This window comes from Schistocerca nitens, chromosome 2 (assembly GCF_023898315.1).
Source record: "Schistocerca nitens isolate TAMUIC-IGC-003100 chromosome 2, iqSchNite1.1, whole genome shotgun sequence".
NCBI classification, from domain to species: Eukaryota; Metazoa; Arthropoda; class Insecta; order Orthoptera; family Acrididae; genus Schistocerca; species Schistocerca nitens.
This window is the reverse complement of record NC_064615.1, coordinates 123,020,354-123,035,460: the sequence shown is the minus strand read 5'-3', so window position 1 is coordinate 123,035,460 and position 15,107 is coordinate 123,020,354. Positions and strand designations below refer to the sequence as shown.

At 46.4% G+C, this 15,107-nt stretch overlaps 1 protein-coding gene across 5 annotated transcripts in view; it reads right to left on the bottom strand.

The window, feature by feature from the left end:
- LOC126235813 (pumilio homolog 2) overlaps positions 1–15,107 on the bottom strand; it is a 633,911-nt gene that overhangs the window by 553,947 nt on the left and 64,857 nt on the right. For all 5 annotated transcript variants that reach the window (XM_049944654.1, XM_049944657.1, XM_049944656.1 and 2 more), the window contains exon 4: positions 14,540–14,677. In XM_049944654.1, coding sequence (XP_049800611.1) covers positions 14,540–14,677 — 138 coding nt within the window. The remainder of the gene's footprint in view (positions 1–14,539; positions 14,678–15,107) is intronic.

The following is a 15,107-nucleotide window of genomic DNA, read 5'->3' as shown; positions in this document are numbered from 1 at the left end:
ACGGGTCCGCATTGCTGGGAAACAAGTTTTCTGGAGGGCAATGTAAAAAACCTGGGAAATGCACAAAACAAGATGTAGCTCGGCCAAGTGGCAGAAAAAACCACCACAGTTCCACTAGAGGATCATGCTATCAATAACCTGTGGGGGCGTGAAGGGACAAGACATGCCTCAGGGCCACCTGCTGCCAGTGGTTGAGAAGATACACCATCAACACAGATTTGTTCCAAATCTGAGTGCTTGGGGAGGGGGGAGAGGAGCAGGGTTTGGAGCCCAGGGCTTCATGGCACAGAGCACACCAGGATTTCTCTCTTTTTGGCGCACTTCTGCTTGTCCATAGATGATTTACAGTTCTGCTAGGGCTTATCTGCCCAAGATTCTGCGACAGAGGAGGAATGCAAAGTCTTATGATCTGCAATCTGTAGCTCCTTCAGCCATGGGCTGGCATCCAACTGCAGGTAAATGGAGACCTTGGAAGGGGGTGTCCTGAGGGAGCCGTTCCTGGTAAGTGGTGCCTGAGGAGAGCATTTCTTCTCTGGCTGGGGGTTGGGGACTGATGTCCCCAGCAGATAGGGAGTTCACACTCCCAAAGGGAATGTGGAGGGAGCAATAGTACGACGACTTCCAAACACCATGGGAGTGGCTGTTGTGGAGCAGCTCCAAGGGCTACATGCTAAAGAGACAGAGGGCACTAGTCCAGTCACTAAGAGGATGGTGTGTTGCAGCAGTACGGTGCTCCCCACAGTTGACACAAATGAGGAGAGGGGCACACGGAGTGTGTGTCTGTAACAGATGGTCACAATCCTTACAGACAAAACTGATATTGCAATGAGAAGATGTGTCCAAATCGCATGCATTTGTAGCACCGCATGGGAGGAGCAATATACACATTGACACCACAGCAATATACCATCACCTTGATCTCTTATGGCAACAGATCACCTACGAAGGCCACAACAAAGTCTCCCAGTATCCATTCTGTTGTCTTTTGTTTCCCATTGGACACAATGGACAAAATGCACACCTCATTGCTCCCAAATAGCAAGTAACTCATCATCAATCTGTAAAAGGAGATCTTGGTGGAAAATGACACCCTGTACCATATTCAGACTTTTATGGGGTGTTATAGTGACAGGTATGTCACCCAGCTCATCGCAGGCAAATAGCACCTGTGACTGAGCAGGGAAAGCCGCTTTGAACAGAATGGAGTTACTTTTCATTTCTGAAATGGTTGCCATTTCCCCAAACTTGTCCTTGAGCTGTTCAACAAAAAACAATGGCTTTATAGACAAAAAGGAATCCCCATCTGTCTTAGAACAAACCAAGTATTGGGGAAGGGTTGGGGGGAGGAGTATTTCTCACTTTGTCCCTGAGCCTTACGTTCTCTCATGGCATAGCCATGGAGGGGAACATTTTGGTGTCACACCTCTCCGCACTGTAACATGTCTCAACTTCCGAAGAGACTGCTTGGGCTGTGCGGCCACCAGCAGAAGGAAGATTAATTCCACCGAGAAACTACCCATTCCAAACAGGGGCTCTCTATACAGACACCACCGACAACATCAACAATTACCTGGCCAGTAAAACATTGCCCCAAGTCCTTATGCCCCAGCCATGATGGGGACACACTCCTCAGCTTGCCTGGGGACTTCCCAGATCAGGCACCAACGGTATAATCCCTGCATGGTCAGGAGGCTACCACTAATCAGTTACTTGATGAAGCCTACTGCCCCACCCCCACACACATACACCTACACAATGGAATGGCTACCATGCTGAGTTTTCGGTGTAGTACCATTGCAAGAAAGAAGGGTGAAAAGAGAGAAAGGCACAAAAAGTGAAATATAAGCTGGACAGGATGAAATTTCCTGCACAATCCACACTTTCGTAAAATTTAGAAAAGAAGTATCATGCCAAATCCAACAATGTGACTGTGTAATTAATAATAAAAAGTTTTAGAAGACCAGAAGGTAAGAAATCTAGTGTCCAAAACACGAACCAGAGCCAAGCACAATCAGCACTAAGAAGACTACCCAATGGGAAACTAGAGAGGGGGGGGATAAATAAATAAAAAAAAAAATTTAAAAAAAAATAGAATGATGGAGGTGCAAACACAGAAAGGGAAGTAGTAGTGCAAGGGATGGGGCCCCATGTACTCACAAAAGAACTGTGAGCCCCCTGAGAGCTCTTGGAACACCACTACGTAAGTAGTCAAACATCATCTCATGCCATAGAAGGATCAGGCGAATTGCTGTTGCCCACACCCAACATTATAACCTTTTTTTGTTGTTGTATTAGAGTATTTTCACCCACAATGCCACTTAACACAATCTGCTGCTTCAGTAATGAATGGTGAAATGCTATTACAGGAACAGCCATCCCCTGCTAAATATGTTGTATATTTTCTAACTGTTGTGTAATTTACTGAAATCTTTTGTTACCAAGCAGCTGTCACCTATTCAGCAGGTAGTTCTACTAGAGTGTGGCACAAAATCTTGATATAGGCAACCATCTTAACTAATAGTAACCACATACAGATAACAAGTACAGTTAAAGCTCTCCATATAGAGACCCACTCTAATATCACAGTTCCCCTCAACTCACATGCACCTTTAATACAAAATGATAATTATATATGTGTTAACTAACACATATGTGATGCTGTGTGTGTGTGTGTGTGTGTGTGTTTGAGGTTTACGGGCGCTAAACAGCGTGGTCATCAGCGCCCAAACGCATAAAAACAGGAACACATGCAGTGAAGGGACTAAGACGAACAGCGAACAAGGAGAACGGCTAAAAGACACGGACCTGACGCAGTTCCAAATCCTCACAGACAGAGGCAAAACAAGAGGAGAAGGAATGCACTAAAAAAGGAAAGGAAACACAAGGAAAAGAGAACAGAAACCGAAGGGATACAAGGAGGTAATCGTGACTGGCGGACCTCTTACCTAAAACCAGTCACCCAGCAGCATATTAAAACCCTCTCCCTAAAATCCGAGGCAACAAATTGGACAGGACACAAAACCGTAAGACCTTAACCACAGTCGTTGCGTCGTCTTGCAAAATAGAGGGCAAATCCGGTGGCAAAGAAACCACCGCCCTCTGGTCAGAGAATAAAAGACAGTCAAGTAAAATGTGGCGGACAGTAATCTGGATGCCACAAACACTGCAGATTGGGGGGTCCTCCCGCCGGAGTAAAAAACCATGCGTTAAGGGACTGTGCCCGATGCGGAGGCGAGTGAGGAGAACCTCATCCCGCCTGCATGACTGGTAGGACGTACGCCATGGCCACGTGGTGGCCTTGACCAGACGCAGCTTATTTTCAATTTTCACCCACCGCCAGCCACTCCTCTTCCCATTGATGCATAACACGAAAACGCAAGATGGAGGTAACAGCATGGAGGGGGACGGCACATTCAACAATGTGAGGGAGGAAACATGCATCTTTGGCAGCCACATCTGCCAGTTCGTTTCCCCTAATACCCACGTGCCCCGGCACCCAGCAGAAATAAACCTCCTTCCCCTGCCGTTGCAAGTGGAGTAGGGCATCATGGATGTTCTGGACGACCGTATCCGCTGGGTACAAGTGTTGCATGGTCTCAAGGGCACTCAGGGAGTCAGAACAGATGAGGAACTTAAGACTGGGAACACATCTCATCTGCTCCAATGCCCGCAAACAATTCGGCATCGAAGATGGTAAACGCCGCAGGAAGCCGTAACTTGATGACTCGATCAGGGAAAACAATAGCACAACCAACAGAGTCCCCCTGTTTAGAACCATCCGTAAAGACTGGTACATGGTCGGGATGCTGGTGTAAAATATCAGAAAATAAGGAGATAAAAACAAATGCAGGAGTGCAGCTCCTCCGGTACTCTGACAAGTCGAAAAGGACGCTGGGCCTCTGGAGCCACCAGGGAGGCAGGCGAGTAAAACCTTGTCGTTGGGGTGCCACATGCTCCACACCAAGGGACTCAAGCAAATGCTTGGCACGAATCCCAAATGGTCGCGTTGCCCTGGGACGACTGGAAAAGAGACGGTCCATAGGCGGTCGGGCAACGGTAGGGTACGCAGGGGAGGTAGGACAGGCAAGGAATTGACACACCCGTCGCACCATGAGGAGTTTCCGCCAGATGGCGAGCGGCGGTTCCCCTGCCTCAGCACACAGGCTGGGGATGGGACTGGGACGGAAGGCACCAGTGGCCAGCCTGATACCCTCATGGTGTACTGCGTCAAGAATCTTCAGATACGAAGGCCTCACTGACCCATACACGGTGCAACCATAGTCAAGACGCGATCGGACGAAAGCCCTATAAAACTGCAGCAGACGCGCCCGATCTGCTCCCCAGTTGTCTATAGTGGAACGACATCTCCGAAAGCCACACTGAGAGGGGCTAAGGAGCTGCCTGGTCTCGAGCAGCCAAACCAGGCGATGGTTGACCATGCGTTCCAACGTCTTCCCGACACAGCTCGTCAAAGCAATACTTCGATAACTACTGGGATGCGTTTGGTCCTTCCCCGGTTTGAGGAGGGGAATCAAAATCGCCTCCCTCCATGAGTCAGGGTACGTGCCGGATAACCATATCACATTAAAACAATTCAGGAGAACTTCCTTGGAAGGCAGTAACAAGTGCTGCAGCATGCTGTACCGGATTTGATCATGACCAGGCGCAGTATCATGAGACACAGACAGCACCGAATCCAGTTCCCACATTGTGAAGGGGCAGTTGTAGGGTTCAGAATTTGGAGACCGGTAGTCCAAGTGACCCCTCTCGATGGCAGTGCGGTAGCGGCAGAAATCTGGATCACAGTTAATAGTGGCGGTAGATTCTGCAAACTGCATGGCCAGTGTCTGGGCAATGTCTCTCGGCGCCGTGAGGAGACATCCCTGATGCAGAAATGCCGTGATAGGTAGCTGGCTGAGTTTCCCAGAAATTCTCCTGATGGCTTCCCATACTTACATAGAACTAGTGGAGCGAGAGATGGAGTTTAAGAACGATTGCCACGACCGTCGTTTGCTCTCTTTAATCACTCGCCGCGCTTAGGCCCTTGCCACCCGAAAGGCCGCAAGATTGTCAGCTGAGGGACGGCACTTGAAGCGGCACAGAGCTGCACGGCAGGCTCGGATGGCTGAGCGGCACTCAGTGGTCCACCAAGGGACAGGACGCCTCTTGGGATGACCGGATGACCGGGGGATTGACAATTCAGCAGGATGGGAGATCACGGCTGTAACATGGTCTACCCATTCGTGGACGCTGGCACGGTGTTCCAAAACAGCCAGTTGGCTGAAAAGTGTCCAGTCAGCTCTGCAGAGGTGCCACCGGGGCGGCACTGGTAATGCCATAGCCTCATCCAGGAGGCGAATCCAAAGGGGGAAGTGGTCACTAGAATGGAGGTCAGCAGCAACCTCCCACAGAGGAGAATCCACGAGTGCTGGAGAGCAAAAGGAAAGGTCAATAGCTGATGACGACCCAGAAGCAGTACAGAAATGAATGGGAGCACCAGAGTTGAGGATGCACAGTTCTTCAGACATCATGAGGCTTTCCAGAATGCGACCCCTGGGGCAAGTAGTCGAGGAGCCCCATAAGACATTATGAGCATTGAAGTCCCCCAGAAGAAGAAATGGGCGAGGGAGTTGGCTAATAAGGTCTGTGAGAGCCTCAGAGTCTATTGCATCCTGAGGCGGTAAGTAAACTGAACAGACTGTGAGCCTCCGACCCACAAGAAGGTCAACTGCAACTGCTTGCAAGTCTGTAACGAGAGGGAGCTCAGATGAGTGGTGCATGTCACGGACAAAAACCGCAACACCACCCTTTGCCCTTTCCCCCGTCAGATCATCTTTTCGATATATGGTATAGCCCCGTAAAGAAGGAGCATCAGTGGCCCGAAAATGTGTCTCTTGGAGACATAAGCACAAAGGGCACTCTCGTACAAGGAGTTGTAATTCGGCCACATGGGTCCTGAACCCATTCAGGTTCCACTGTAATATGGGAGCCAGTGATCAGGGTGGCTGAACTTTCACCTTGCCTCTGTGTGTTGGAGGAGAGCCCGTACTGGCCGGAGATTTATTCCTGGGGCGAGAAGATCGCCCCCGGTCGACATCAATGTCCATCAGCTCCGATGACGACCCACGGGAGATGTCAGACAGTACGATGGCCTCGTCAGAGCCTTGTCCACAGTTGGAGCTTTACTCGCCTGGGCAGAAGGCGCCATATGGGGAGAGGCAGGAAGGACCCCAATGTCAGCAACCACGGCCTTGTCCGACGTTGCGGGGAGAGCCGCAGGCTTCAAAACAACCGCAGCAGCACAAGTGCACTGGAAAACGCAGGTATTAGTGCTAACATTAGCAACCTCCGTTTGCGTAGCAACAGTGGCCATTTGTACCGTTTTTTCAGAGCGGAAGCGAAAGATGTCGTAAACACAGGAGGTTGCATGGCCTTAAAGAGCTTCTTGGCCTCACCGTAGGGGATGCGCTTGGATGTTTTAATCTCCTGTATCTTCCATTCTTCGAGATAGATGGGGCAGACCCGGCTCCAGACAGGGTGACCCCCAGAGCAATTCACGCACTTCACAGGCGATGAACAATCGGCTCCTTCATGGGCAGGCTGACCACATGTACGACAAGTGGCTATCCCATTGCACCCCAACATAGTATGCCCAAAGCGCTGACAGTTAAAACAGCGAATTGGGTTGGGGAAATATGGCCGTACTGGCAAACGTAAGAACCACGCTTTAACATGCTCTGGGAGTCTCGGGCAACTGAACGTGAGAATAAATGAGTCGGATTTGACTAGGTCCCCATCGACTCGTTTCATAATATGCTGCACGTCAACAATACCTTCGTCAGCCCACTCAGATTTTAACTCGTCTGTGGAGATATCCACCAAGTCCCTACATGTCACAGCACCCTTACTATAATTCAAAGTGGAGTGGAGCTCGGTCTCGATAGCGTACTCTCTGAGACAGGTTGCTTTCCGAAGAGAAGCGACTTGACGGGAACTAGAAGTCTCGACTAACAGTGTCCCATTGCGCAGTCGCTTCACAGATTTCAGTGTTCCTGCAATTCCCTCAAGACCCTTGTGGATGTAAAAGGGAGAAACCCTCTCAAAGCTACCCTCCTTCCGTTTAATAATCAAAAACACATTCTGATTATCAGCATGTGCTCTGTTACGACAGTCTGATAAATCTCTAGCAACACCAGGCGCTGGAGACTCGTAGCACGAAGTCGCTTTTTCAATGGGGTGTGTTTTTCTACCAATGGCCCACCCAATCCACTGGTAGAGGGAAATGTAAAGGTCGAAGGGTCCATTGCGGTCCCACGAGCAGCTAGGGAACTAAACGTCCGCTCAGACAGAGCCCCGCGTGCCTGAGTAAGCCGTATACAACTGGTGTGCAGCAGGTGCCCCAGAGGTTGCCCGCTTGCGACTGTTCCACCCCAAAAGCCATGCATCTTATACGCGCGGAGCGCACCGTAAGATTGAGGGGTTTTTATAGAGGTTGGCCTTCCTCGCAATCCAGGCGATCAAGCCAAGGTTACCATTCCCCGCAGCACACAACATTCCACCGCCGCGCCATACGGTGGTCGCTGAAGCATGTCCGGGGGTTACGGTGACAGGAGACTGGTGGCGCTGACCAGTCCCCAGCTCAGGACCCCGGGTCACCAAGCCCGTACTCAGCAAATGAATGCTGAGCCCCTGGGGGCCATATGTGATGCTGTGGAGAAACACTGAAATGATGCTTCTGCACTGTGTTATATTTGTGAATTTTTATTGACATATTACGTAATTTCTTGAGGTAGACGCTCTGTGGAAAAAGTAATCTGTATCTGACATTTAAAATTCACTTTCTAATTGTTCCAAACATTTTCTGGTGCTCAAGCATGGGAGCTGGCAACACGAACAGGAACTTTCAGAATCGCAGAAACATCTAAGACACACAGACCGAGCACATATTGATTCCGAGAGAATTTGTGGTGACTACTTGGCTGGATTTCTTCGTGTGTAATATGCACCTCCAGCCAAGCCATTCTTGCAGTGGAGCATTCTGTTTATCTGTATTCATTAGTGAAACAAACTAAATTACTGCCAGTGTACTAGTAGTTGAAGCAATAGTAGAATGGAATGTATGAGGATAATTGATTGCAAAACAAGCAGTTGATCCCTAGCCGTGTTGGGGTGCATGGCTGCCTACCAGCCACACAATTGACAAGCTCATTATCTGGACACAGACACAGCCAGGAACCCAACAGAAATCAACCAAATAAAGAGCACGGTCAAGATCAGTGAGGAGGTCGTGTGTGGCACAGGGCAGAAGGCGGTAGGAAAAACACTACGCGGAAGCCTGAAGGCCACTCATTGAGTCCATTCATTACAAAATTTGGGGTGAGAGATGACCATTTACTGATGCAAAGGGCCTGATAAATAGCCAACAGTTCTGCAGAAAACACACCATACGTTGCAGGCAAGAGACGGTTTTGTGTGTCAACAGTATACAAAACATCAGTGCCCAGATACTTGCATAAAAGTGAGTAGAAAAAACAACGGATCACCACTGGAGCAATAAAGGCTTTTGGTCCCCACGAGAGATCTATCAGAATCCAGGGCCAGCAAGAAGATAGAAATGCGGCAAAGAGAAGCGAGGCGGAGCCCAATCAGGAAATCCACCTGGAGTCATGAAAAGAATAGAACAGGGGGAATGAGCAGGGAAATAGTGGATAGCGATGGAGTAGGAAACCAGGAGCTGGGACTGCTGGACCAAAGGGGGTTGGGGATCCCAGCGTGATCCAGAAGACTATTGATATTGGACTGGGAGCAGGGCAGGTAGTGTGGAAGAGGAGCTGAGTGTTACACTTAACAACCACAGTCCAGACAGGACAGACAGCCATAGTTCAGACAGGACAGAACGAAGGTCTGATAAAGGTACGAAAGGTTCTAACAACCTGCACTCCAAGAAGAGTGGGCAGGAAAGCAAAGGGCTTAGAGTTTACAGAAACAGTCAATATTCAGAAGGTGGATTTGGGCAACCAAGTGAGCTTTCTGTCAGGAAAAAGACCCAAGAAACGGAACTGGGGGACCACAGTCAGGCACTGGCCAGCACGGCAGAGCTCTTGATCAGGATGGACTGTAGTATGGTGAGAAATGTGCCACCTGAGATTTAAGGGGTGAGAATTGAAAACTGTGGAAGAAAGTCCTCATATAGACGCTTGCTGGATGGCATCCTGGAGCTGTTTCTCCGCAGAGGCCACTGCGTAGGAACTAGCCCAGATACAGATTCCTTATGTAGAGCAGAGGTGTCCAACAGCCTGACAAGAGGCCACGAGCCCATTAATAGTGATGAGGAAAAGAAGGACACTAAATACGGAACTCTGTGGAACACCATTCTCCTGTGTCCATGGTGCCAACCCGAACTCTTAACAACAACAGAAACTGGTGAATAAAAATCAGGAGGGTGCCCCAAGACTCCAGGTCATGGTGTGTAATTAAGATATCAGTGCACCAAGCCATTTCATAGGCCTTATGAAGATCAAAGGAAACTGTGACAAAATGGTAGCACTGAGAAAAGGCCTCCAAAATTGTGGTTTCCAACGGAAGCAGATGATCGATAAGAGACTGTCCCTCCAGAAAGCCACTAACAGATGCTGAAAGGTTTAGTTCTTACTGGACAGTACAACAACTCAAAGCCCAGATTTTTCATTTTAAAAGGAAACTGATTGACAAGGTGAACTTGCACAGGGAATTTACTGTGGGAGAATTTACTGTGGAAGAAATTACAAAGCTCTGTTAGGTTAAGACTACAAAACACTTAAAAGTCTCAACCCATTTCTGCATGAAGATTTGTTACAGCTCAGTGGTAATTTACAGTATGCCAGGTAAACCACAGAAGAATGACACTCACTTATTCCAGATGGAAACCACTGTTTCACAAAGCTTTTAATCTTGCATACACACATGCATCTTTCTGTTAGAATTGTATTTTTCAGAGCTTTGCACCTCCTTTTGTATATTACATGCCTGCCACATGATAAAGATCATTCATCGCTGCCTTCCTTGTAAAAGAGTATGCGGCTTCACTGGTCAAGAAATAAAAGCTGCATTGCCAGCCAACTAAGTAACACAGCACAGACAATTCCCAGCAACCAGTGTTGATTTTGCAGGACCATTAAACGCAGAAGTAGGAAATACCAGTGGTAAATGCTATGTTGCACTATTTATCTGTCCTTTGCTTCAATACAAAGATTTATTGGTTGACGTGGTATTCCACGCACCATCTACAGAGACAATGCTCAAAAATTCCAAGCACTGAACAAAGATATAATGGAACTGTGGTGGGGAGAATTCAGGGAGAAATGGTGAGCTCAATGAAAAGATGCCTCAGAAAAGCGCTCGGATGCTCAACTATAGACGAAGAAGGGCTGTAACTCCATTGAGAAGGGAAAACACCTCTTAGTAGTGAAAAACACCCAGTAGAGATATCGTCTTTGTGGAGTACTGAGGCGTTGAAGCAATTGGTTATGGATGGAATCGGGGCGAGGGGCTGAGTCATGGGAAGAGGAGAGGGCCAGAAGTAGTCCCCATTCAGTGAAAGCTTCACTGGAGAATTTCTCCTGACAATGGGTAAAATGCAATTGGGAAGCTACAACCTGCTGTTTCTGGGGGGAGGAAGGCAGCCGGATAGGATGCTGGTGCAAAATGTGTTGCAAGGTGTTCCACAAGAACCGATGGATATGTACGAAGGTGAATCGGGAGGGCAACGCCCAGGATGGAAGACACTTGTTAGCAACATGGGAGGGTGCGGAGCATTGCCCACACCCATGACGGAGGGACAGAAGAACCTAGGGAGGGGACAGAGCATCCTCAACACACTAGCTTGCTCTGTTCTAAGTAACAGGCTTTAGCATGAATGTGTTCAAAGGTAACAAGACCAGTGGAAGGTGCCACTTACTGTGTTGCAAGGTTCAACCGTGATCACAGATGGGGATGGCAATGGCTGTGCTCCACCAAGGAAGCATCCAGCAGCAAAAGATGCCTGCCGCATGTGGGGTGTCAATGCTGACTGTGGGAATTTATTATATAATCAATACAACCTGACAGAAAAAGGGTGAAAATAATCTGAGAGGTATATAGAGCCAATCAGCACAACGGAAAGCCCAGGAGGATAACTTGGCCATCAGGAGGCGGGAAGAGAACTAGAGAATCAATGGGAAGTAGCCACTATTGCGGAAGTCATTGTGCTGTGACCAGTGTAATGAAGTGAGAAGGGGATGGGAAGTGAGTGAAAGATCAATGGCAGAGAATGTGCTGTAAACAACTCTAAAATGGGTATGGAAACCATCATTTAGAAGGCACATCTCATGGTCCTCAAGGAACTGTTCTATGAAGAGACCCCAAATAGACTAAAAAACACTGACCCACAAGGGGTGATAGGGCATTAAAATCCTCAAGGAGGAGGAAGAAGAGAGAAGGAAGTCGCTGAAGGACAGGTACAGCAGTGAGTGTAGATGGCCTGTCAAGAGGAAGATAGAGACTGCAAAGCATGGCTGCACAGTCCAAGTGGACCTGGATGGCAGCCACTTCCATTGTAGTATGAAGTGGGATTCACAATTAACAATGCCCATATGGTTGAATGTGCAAACATCACCAGAAGTCCTCAAATGCTGGCCCTGTTCCAACAGAAAGCCTGTAACCCATGAAGGGTCAGAGAGTGAGCATCATTCCTGTAGAACAACCACAAGCTGTGGACGCAAAGGAAATAAAGGGCTGCAACTCCAGAGGGTGAATAGTAACCTCTACAATTCCATTCAATAAGCATGGAACGGGGATCCACATGGGAGGCGAACAGGCTGAAGCTGGTCGCACCACCGGATCACCACCCATCACCAACAACTTGTCAGAAACAGGTTGTGATGGGGAATTCAGTACCTCCAGAGCCACCAAAGGGGGCTTGTCCTGGGACTTTTATGTCTCGTTTTTTGTAGGTCGATGAGGGCAGGGCACACACAGAGAGAGAGAGAGAGAGAGAGAGAGAGAGAGAGAGAGAGAGAGCAGGCTTCAGCAAGATCCAGAACTGAGAGAGAGTGGGCAACCTTAGGGTACCTAGACAATGGGTCCCATGGCCAATGTGTGGCAGCAGGCCTGCAGTCTGGGAGACACTGGGAGGAGGGGTCTTGAGAGGGAGCTAATAATATGTCCCCCATTCAATGAATATTTAGTAAATGATTACATTGCCACAATTGGAACTGCTGGCAGCATCAATAGGAACGAGACTTCTGCATTCCTATTGCAAGGCTAGCAACACAGATATGAGCACGGCAGTTCTTTGGATGGCCTCTGTGGTGACAATTCTGCAATCATCTGCCCATAGAAAACACACTTCAGACCCTACATACGTTGGGTACAACAACAATGCAGTCTCTAGCCAAATAAGTATCTTAAAGCTGTCTCTTAGCCAAAACTAAAAACATGCACCCAGATCCACACTACTAATGGATGCTGAAATGTTTAATTCTTACTGGACAGTACTACAACTCAAAGCTCAGATTTTTCATTTTAAAAGGAAACTGACTGACTAGGTGAATTTTGCATGGAGAATTTACTGTGGAAGAAATTACAAAGCTCTGGTAGGTTAAGACTACAAAACACTTTATATTTTTTTTAAGGTCTCAATCCATTTTTGGATGAAGATTTGTTACAGCTCAGTGGTCATTTACAGTAAGCCAGGTAAACCACAGAAGAATGACTCTCACTTACTCTAGATGGAAACTGTTGTTTCATAAAGCTTTTAATGTTTCACACATACACGTATCTTTCTGTTAGAATTGTATTTTTCAGAGATTTGCACCTCCTTTTAGATATTACATGCCTGACACATGATACAGAAGATAATTCATCACTGCCTTCCATGTAAAAGAGCATGCGCTGTCACTGGTCAAGAAATAGAAGCTGCATTGCAAGGCAACCAAGTAACACAGCACAGACAATTCCCAGTAACCAGTGTTGATTTTGCAGGACCATTAAACGCAGAAGTAGGAAATACCAGTGGTAAATGCTATGTTGCACTATCTATCTGTCCTTTGCTTCAATACAAAGATTTATTGGTTGATGTGGTATTCCACGCACCATCTACAGAGACAATGCTCAAAAATTCCAAGCACTGAACAAAGATATACTGGAACTGTGGTGGGGAGAATTCAGGGAGAAATGGTGAGCTCAATGAAAAGATGTCTCAGAAAAGTACTCGGATGCTCGGCTATGGATGAAGAAGGGCTACAAATTGTGTTCTGGACCTGAGGCACTGACTGCGCAGACTTTGTGAGAGCATTCAAACTCTGTCAAAAAATAGCAGAGTAGATTTCTAGAAGCTCTGGCCTTAAAAATACATTATGCTCCTGTATAACTTTCACCAAGTTAAATGTCCAAATGGAGTATCAGTAAGAATCCAAGTTGGTGATTTCTTACTCCTCCAAGAAGTTCTTCCACAGCACCTGTGGAAGAGGGCATGAGTATATGAGCCGAAAGAAGACAGAGATGGAAGTTTACACATGGCCATCCTTGTGACAGTGGATGGAAGGCATGTCACATAATCTGTCCAGCTTTTCATACCTTTGGAGGTAGACCAGGGCAGGAAGGACCCAGATAATTGTTGAAATGATGTTTCTGCATTGCATTATATCTGTGAACTGTGATGACATATTATGTAATCTTTGTCATATATGCACTCCATGCTAATAAAGTTTCTTCTGTGTGACATTTCAAATTTCAAATTCACTTTCTAATTATTCTGCAACAGATGCATTTAAACATAAACTGACTTAGGTATTTGAATCAAATGGAAAATAATAATAATAATAATAATAAATAATAATAATAATAATAATAATGCTGAAACAAGACTCCAACTGGTGATTAAGCAACTAAGAGTCTCAAGCACTGCCAACAGAACCAAGCAGCCATACCTATCATGAATGAAAGTTACTCTGAGAAAATTTTTTTTGAGTTGCATTGAATACTGATAACTGAGTCCAGAACTTCACGTCGCATAAAAATAAAGAACTACAAAAACCAAGTTGCTGTGTGATCGCCTTCTAAGTAGAATCTCAAAGCTGCAAGGATCAGGTTTCTCATGATAAAAGTACCTGATTGAAATCTAAGGAATTTATTATCCTTTCTGTGTGCTTATCTGCAGCTCCACATCATTATTAATTCATGAGAAATGATCAGTAACATTACCCTCTATGAGTTTCTGAATTTACATTACTGATGAAATGTTGAAATAAAAGAGAATAGAGGAAATGGCTTTTGGCTTAATGAGTGTGCAAATTATCAGAGTTCCCCCCCCCCCCCCCATTTTTCTTTTACATATTCATATCAACATATTCCAGCCCCACATAAATCATCTTCACATGAACAATGGAACTAAATTTTGTTAAGTACATTGTAAGGCTATGTGAAGAACGATTACAAAACAAGACACCTTCACTTCCACAAATTAACAAATTTCTAAATGAAAAGACTGAAAAACAGTGCCAATAACTGGTAGGGTATTTACCTGTCCATTGCCAACTTGTGCATGCTGCTGCTGGAGATGATGTACTGTAGTTTGCATGTGTGAAGAGGCTGCAACAGCTGCTGCAAGCCGTTGTGTTGCCATGTGGTTATTTACAAAAACCATATGTTCTGCAGCCGGCTGAAAACAAACAAGACACCTCTGCAACCAAATAATGTTACAAGTAGGAAGTCTTGAGATTTTACAGAAATGCAACATTTTATTGATGAATTGCAAATACTAGGTAGCATTTTAAAGTCAGATATAAGCTCTTCATAAAACTGACATTTTGTGTTGATCTTATTACGATTTATGACATCACAGACAGCACATTAAGAGTCAAACCCATATATTACTAGTGGTGTGCAACAAAAGAAACATATTTGGAAATGACTAAGAAAGTGATTGACAACCAAAAACTACAGAAGTGATAAAAAAAATTTTGCAGCAGCATGGCTGAACGAAAGATGCAAATGATAAAAAGTCCAGAGAAGTACACCTGTACCAACCAACACAGACACACAAGTAAATAACAATTGAGAACTAAGTAATAAAAAACTCAGTGATTGGT